Here is an 8059-nt window from a genome sequence, read left to right on the forward strand (position 1 = left end):
GAAAGAAAGAAAGAAAGAAAGAAAGAAAGAAAGAAAGAAAGAAAGAATACAGAAGCAATTAAGTACTTGCATAAACATAATTATTAACAAACAAAACCGGAAGAACATTATATTAACTGAGGTTAAAATAATAAGTCCACAAAGACTTAATCAGAAAGTACTATGCAATTGACACATATAAAAATTTCACATTTACAAAGACAGGGTGGCATGGTAAAAGGAGCACCACAATGAGATTAGGAAACACGAGGGTCCCAAAGTGAATCCTTAAGTAACCAAATTTCTCAGGGGACTTCCATTTCAGCATATGAATACCAAGCTTGTTAATAATTTTTGTTTTGTTTACGTCATAGAATTGCTTGGAAAGCCATAGGAGTTTAAAAGTCTTCAAAACCATAAAACAGTTAGTATTGGTGTCATCAAACTTAACTTTATAAAGAGGTAGAGAAACCAAAGACACGTGATTTCATTTATGTGAAGTTTAAAAGCAACCTGGTCTCCTGACCTGACTGGAAATAAAGGCAGCTATGAATAGTTCTGTTCCTCTCTAATTTTTGTCCAGCAGTGGACAAGCTCCATTTCCTTATTTATAAAAAACAAAACAAAACTGCCTGCTCTGATCTCTTAACTACGAAAACAAACACCTGTTCTGTCTTTTCAAAAGAAAGTGGTTGAAAAATATAAAATACCAATTATTATATTTCTATTTTAGGTTTAGATGATTTTAGTCTTCCTTCCTAAAAGAAACAAAATTAGATTTATTTCCTTCAGGTATGGGAAATCAAAGATGCATATACAGATGATTTTGCTCTAAGAAAATTAAATCCTGGTTTTTCTGAGTAGACATCCTTCAAAATTATATCAACTGTCTGTTCTGAAAAACAGATACCCTTGTTTTAAATTCAAATTTATTGATAAACTATGATGAAACACAAAGGTAAAAAGCGATAATAGCAAACAAGAGAAGACAACTGAATGACCTTTGTGGTAGCTCTCTGTGGGTATAGCCTATAAGACTTCGTGCTCACAGACAAATCTTCACTTAAGGAAAAACGAGAAGGAATCCATTAAAATATGTGCAAGAGTTCATGACAGACTAATGAGTTTTTAGATTTGGTAATACATATTCTTATCTTCTCTTACAAATAATGAAAAATTTATGAAGAACTAAGGAAAAAATATTTGGAGACTGAAAAAATTCTATGTATCTATGGGTTGTGCTCTTGGAAAGAAGGTTTATATGAAAGCAAAGCCATCTATCCTGCTTTTCTTAGGAGCACTCATACAGTGGTGATTATGCAAGAGATAGAACATTCTTGACTTTCATTCCCATGATCAATAAAAATGAAGAGAAGCTAAACTCAAACTGAGTTTGGATCCTTCCCAGTGAGCTGGTATCATTTAGTTAGCAATGGGCTGTTTTTGTAGTGATGGGCCTTCAGTGTTGTTGTTCTATAAGAAGCATCAATACCATAAGCAGTGGTATCCACTTTTCTACTTTCTAGCAGATCTGCTGACATTCACAAAAGATGTTAAGAATCTGTGATATCTGGGGCAATTCTCTTCACCAGAGGGCAGGTTTTATTTTAAAGGTACTAACATTCTGTTCAGTAAGTTTTATGTCTAGGCACCCGCTTTAAGTGCTCACCATACAGAAACAACAAAACAAACTCCCAGAACCATGATAACACCCTTTGGTAGTAAAGTTATTTTGCTAGATGATGTAGAAGAACATGAAAAAGGGTAAAGAAGGAAAAGGTTGGGGCGGGGGGGAGACTGCAGTTTCTTTCCTTCTATCTATATTTACTGAAAAGTTTTACCCATGGCTGCCTCCAGGGAGGATCACAGCAAATAGAGGGATAACACTATCTGGATAAACACTATTTGCCTGTTTGCATGACCTGTTTCATATTCATTTCAAAGTCTGATACCAACCAGATACCCCACAATGATGATAAATTTAATTTATTTCTAATTTCTCAAACTCTTCTACAGATTCAGGCAGCATAGTCACAGCCATTAGCTCATTGAGCCTGGATGAATCATAGAAGCAATGGAATTGATCAGGCAGATAGATTGCAGTGCATGGTTAAGAGTCTCCTAAGAAGGAAGATGGCAGAAATCCAACATCAAATAGATGATGAAATGGCCATTTCCATTAAGAGAACATCACATCACAGATATTAATTAGAAGGCACTATAATAGAATTAAGTGGATGTGAGGAAAAATGCTGAGTTAAAAGTCACCCCGGATGTCCCTAGCCTGAAGTAATTATAGATGCGAAGGTGAGTCATGGATCTGCAATTTTCCATTCATTTTACAATAGCTGTAGGTAAGGTAGAGAACAGACATAACTCCATAGTGATGATCCTTTTTTAGACAGAGGACAAACTATCTTTAAAAAAAAAAAAAACAATTCTAGTATTTTCCTTTTACTATTCTCAGGAAAATTACATCTTTTATTTACAGCAACATTAATGGTAGATAAGAGACTTACTACTTCCCAAGTAAAAAAGAAATGAAGCAAATGAAACAAATTAGCTTTGAGTTTAAATGCCCAGCATTCTACCAACTTTTTTATTTTAAGGATGGAAATTCATCTTTAAAACTAAGGAGAGATTCTGTTCTGAATCTTCGGTTCAAATACTCATTTAGCTGCTAAAAATTAAAAATCTTTTAAAGTATTATTTGACACACCCAAATGCTGGAGGCAGTCACATTCCAGACATTAAGAGCTCTCTAAAACATAATGAGACTAATATTTAAAGTATCTATTGGCTTTGGGGCGCCTGGCTGGCTCAGTCGGTTAAGTGTCTGACTCTTAATTTTGGCTCAGGTCATGATCTCATGGTTCGTGAGATGAAGCCTTCCATCGGCCTCTGTGCTGATGATAAGGAGTCTGCTTGGGATTCTCCCTTTCTCTCTGCCTCTCCTCCACTTGCTCTCCTTCTCTCTCAAAATAAATATAACAACAACAACAACAAAATATCTATTGGCCCAACAATGGATTTAGACAGTTTAATTTTTTTGTTCTGCAATTCCTGTACTTTCTTTTCCCCTAATACATTTCAACTGCATCCTTCCTATCTGCACACATGATAAACAATAAATGCAGACAGAGGACCAATAAGTGAGTTGAGACAACACTGAATCAAAAAGGTTTTTGTCTTTACATTTCAGTATAATCTGGATCACAACCTCAGAATTCCAGATGAAATACTTCAGGTTATTAACTTCAAATAGTTGAGTTTTTATCCAAGAGGAAGTTTCTTTGCTGAGGCTCCATTCTTAATTTCCCATATAAACTTAAAAAATTAACAATTTACCTTACCTCACCAAAAAGCAGAATCACAGGGATATTATAAAAATAATAAGATATCCAAATACTGCACAATAACTTGTTAAAAGCCTTTTTCTTTTAACCAACAAAAACTTATAAAATATAAGGACACATCAGCAAAACTGATTAAGTAAAAACCTCTGAAAAATTCCTCCTCCATAAAAGCAATGAGAACACTGGCAAAAATTGTGAGAATCAACTTTTTATGAACTGTGGGAATAACCAAAGGCTTGTAGCAGTCTGAGGAGGGTTTATTAAAGAAAATTGGCTGAATCTTGGAAAAAACAATGAGTTTTATGATGTTTTAACTTTCCTTATTCTTATTCAACTCTTGCAAGCTCTACAGTAGCCTTAAAATCCAACAGTCTGCTATAAACATTGGGGTACAAGTGCCCCTATGCATCAGCACTCCTGTATCCCTTGGGTAAATTCCCAGCAGTGTTATTGCTGGGTCATAGGGTAGATCTATTTTTAATTTTTTGAGGAACCTCCACACTGTTTTCCAGAGTGGCTGCACCAGTTTGCATTCCCACCAACAGTGCAAGAGGGTTCCTGTTTCTCCACATCCTCTCCAGCATCTATAGTCTCCTGATTTGTTCATTTTAGCCACTCTGACCAGCATGAGGTGGTATCTCAGTATGATTTTGATTTGTATTTCCCTGATGAGGAGTGACGCTGAGCATCTTTTCATGTATCTGTTGGTGTCGCACTCTCAACAATAGCCAAATTATGGTAACAGTCTAAATGTCCATCAACTGATGAATGGATAAAGAAATTGTGGTTTATATACACAATGGAGTACTACATGGCAATGAGAAAGAATGAAATATGGCCCTTTGTAGCAATGTGGATGGAACTGGAGAGTGTGATGCTAAGTGAAATAAGCCATACAGAGAAAGACAGCTACCATATGGTTTCACTCTTATGTGGATCCTGAGATACTTAACAGGAACCCATGGGGGAGGGGAAGGAAAAAAAACAAAAAGAGAGGTTAGAGTGGGAGAGAGCCAAAGCATAAGAGACTCTTAAAAACCGAGAACAAACTGAGGGCTGATGGGGGGTGGGAGGGAGGGGAGGGTGAGTGATGGGTATTGAAGAGGGCATCTTTTGGGATAAGCACCGGGTGTGGTATAGAAACCAATTTGACAATAAATTTCATATTAAAAAAAAACAAAACACCAACAGTCTATAATCACAGTGAAAACCACCTAAGGGTTCAGAAAAAGGTTGAAGCTCCTTCAAAGCCCCATTCTCAGAGAACTGTCATCATCTAACCTATCTGGTGGTTCCCTGGAAGACCTCACTCACAAAGCTGCCTTTATTTGACCTGACTTGGAATTTACCCAGTACAAAAAACCTAATCCCCAAGGTTGTTAGTTGAAAACAATACATGGAATTACTTAGCAGTATGGCTGCCTGAGGCAGTAGGTATCAGTTAGGGCAAGTAATAGTCTTATCAAAAAGTTTCAAAAGAAAAGCTGAGGAATGAGATATCTGTAGGGGCTTTAAAAAGTTCTTAGTATTCCCAGGAATCTAGAAGTCTATGTGTAGGACCATGTCTGTGCACATGCTCAAGAAAGACCTGAGAAAGTCCTAAGCTCACTCCTTAGACCTTGAGGCTCTGTGCAAGCAGGAAGTGAAGTGCGAAGTACAAGCAGGAAGGAAGTGTCATTGGCCTGGTTGAGTGCTGAAGGTGAGCCCCAATGTCCACATAGAGCCCTTCACTAAAGACTGAAAGACTTATTGGCTCTAAACATTTAAGCAATCTTCGTCCAATCATTAGCTAACCACTAACCTAACCCAGCAGAGACTAATGGTCACATATAAAAAAGAATACAGACTTTACAGAATTAGTTTAGAAAGGTTACGAAACAACAAGAGCAAACAGCAACAAAAACAAACTCTAGGCGAAGGGGAAAATCTGATTTTGAGAGTTGCTACATTATTCAAATGTGTGGTTTTCAACAAAAAATTGAGATATGCAAAGAAAAAAGAAAGTAGGCCCATACTCAGGGAAAAAAAGGGAGTAAACTATAACTGTACCCAAGGAGCCCAGATGTTAGACTTACTGTACAAAGACATTAGCTATTTAAATATATTCAAAAAACTAAGGGAAATTATGTCTAAAGAACTAAATTAAAGTTTGCAAATAATGCCTCACAAATAGAGAATCTCAAAGAGAGAGAGAGAGAAATTATTAAAAAGAAAAAAAAAAAAGAACCAAATAGAAATTCTGGAGTTGAAAATTACAGTAATCAGAATAAAAATTTCAGGGGCACCTGGGTGGCTCAGTTGGTTGAGCATCCTTGACTTTTGATTTCGGCTCAGGTTATGATCCTATGGTTTGTGAGATCAAGCCCCATGTCTGGCTCTGTGCTGTCATCACAGATTGGGATGCTATCTCTCCCTCTCTCTCTGCCCCTTCCCCCCAACCTCAAAATAAATAAATAACCATAAGAAAAAAAAAAGTTATAAACATTTTTCACTGGAGGGACTCAAAGGCAGTGAAAGGAAGCACAAAAAAGAATCTGTAAACTTGAATATAGGTCAATTGAGATTATCCTGTCTGAGGAACAAAAGAATAGAGAATGAAGACAAACGAACAGAGCTTCAGAGACCAATAAGACATCATCACGTATACCAACATATGCATAATGGGATTCTCAGAAGGAGAAGAAAAAAAGGGTCAGAAAGAATATTTAAAGAAGTACTGGTCAAAAATTTACCAAATTTAAACATTCAAGCAGCTCAATGAACCCCAAATAGGATAAAATCAAAGAGATTCTAAACACGTCATAATCAAACTGTTCAAAGACAAACAGAAAATCATGAAAGTAAAACATAAGGAACAAAATGTTGATACTCTCTTGAAGGTTGTCTACAAATATATCTGAGACAAAGAGAGTGGCTTCAAGAGTAGATCTCAGAGTCTTAGTTCAGACACGTACGTCTTTGGAGGTAAATTAGTTGAGTATAAATTTTATGTAACTCCTATGGAATGGTTTTTCTCTCACTGTAATTTTTCAGAATAACAATCAACCAAATTCTCCAACTCAGTTAAATATTTAGTTTCCCACACTAATCTCAAAGCGGCAACAGATTCAAAAAGGATAAGAAATCTTCTTTTGCAGAAAGATAGAGGCATCAGCAGCTGATGACTGATTATGGCTTTTATGTGGGAATGTTCTTTTAGATATCTGAATAAAAGACTTAATTTATGTATAGTGGCTGATTAAGAATTTGAGAGGTGGGAGTTAATCACTAATTTTTTGGTAGCTGATTCACAAGAAAGTACAGTGACATAGTTGTATCTCAAGCTAAAAAAACTTAAGAAAAAAATTTTAATCTCAATAATAGACCAAAAGTATAAATTTTACTATATTTCCCTCTCTCCTCCTTCCATATTAACTTAAATCAAGAAGAGGCATTTAGATCATCACACTTTTTCTCTCAGGATTAGAAATTAGGGTAAACATGAGGTTCCTGATTTATTACTATTCAATGAAAGCTCTCTGTTGTACTCTCTTTGAATACTGTAAGTATGCTTTTTAAATGTATATACATCTTCATATTGAAGTATAACAAAGCACTTTGGAAACATAATGGAAGAATAATAACAGAATACATGGTCAAAGACACATCACTATCCTCTTTTTAAGGGCATAACATAAAATTTCAAACTGGAGGGTAGCTTTTACCCTTGTTCCTCAGATAAAGATGTCAAGAATGAAAAGGTGGGTATCAAGTGTCTTACTCAAGACTAGGAAAATAGAACTGTAACGATTTCCAAAAACCAAGAATAAATTAATCAATAAAAACATTGGGACTAAGGCCAATGATAGAGAAAAGCTGTATCTGGGTGGCCTCTAGTCTTCATGATAGATACTCATAAGTGGGGAAAGCTACTTATTGTACAGACTTCCCAAAACTAACCTGTAATGATAAGACATTCATTGTGATCCAGCACCTCAGTGAAGAGCCGTGAAACAATTAACTCGGGGTTAATTAAAAAGCGGATTTCTTCTTGCACAAGTCCTGCACCGGTTACACCACCTCCAACAAAACGGTTTGCAAAATCCACCTATTTGGAAAAATGTGGCATGTTAAATGATTATCTAAAATACCTACATATATGATAAAGAAGCACTTTCTCTCTTCCTTTCGTTTCCCATATAAATCAATCCCCAAATTAGTAATCTTCCAACGGAGAACAGACTGTGGTTGACTGCACTCTTTCCATCTCACTCCAGGTAACATCTTTGCATAGTTCTTTAGATTCCAAAACCTTAGAAGGAACCTGGAAAATGGAGCTTTTAGGCAAAAGCCTCACTGTAATCATATAGTATACTCTTATTTACAAACCTTATATGTACTACAAGGGCCACAAATCAAAGGAAACTTTATCTGGAAAGGTTTCAAGATCATTTCCCTACCATTCACTACTCAATTTCCATTTATGGATTTCATATGACTCTAATATAATTATATCTTTCTTATATACTATACCAATCAAACATTTGTCCTTAAAGAACTGAAAAATTTAGTAACTGCCCTTTTTTTAAGTAATTGCCCTTTTTTGGATAACCTTTTTCTTCTGTGAAAGAATAAAGAGATAAAATTTCACCCTAAATTCAGTTGCAAAGCCCAAACTACATGAACATTACAAACTGTTTACTATACCTAAGGAGAAAAAAAAAGAAAACAGGAAACCTAGTTTA

At 35.7% G+C, this 8059-nt stretch overlaps 1 protein-coding gene across 7 annotated transcripts in view; it reads right to left on the bottom strand.

Moving 5' to 3' along the window:
• Positions 1-8059, bottom strand: part of PARG (poly(ADP-ribose) glycohydrolase) — a 135795-nt gene that overhangs the window by 41917 nt on the left and 85819 nt on the right. For all 7 annotated transcript variants that reach the window (XM_040485732.1, XM_040485731.1, XM_040485734.1 and 4 more), the window contains one exon: positions 7275-7422. In XM_040485732.1, coding sequence (XP_040341666.1) covers positions 7275-7422 — 148 coding nt within the window. The remainder of the gene's footprint in view (positions 1-7274; positions 7423-8059) is intronic.

This window comes from Herpailurus yagouaroundi, unplaced genomic scaffold, assembly GCF_014898765.1.
Source record: "Herpailurus yagouaroundi ecotype Mexico unplaced genomic scaffold, PumYag 163, whole genome shotgun sequence".
Taxonomy (NCBI): Eukaryota; Metazoa; Chordata; class Mammalia; order Carnivora; family Felidae; genus Herpailurus; species Herpailurus yagouaroundi.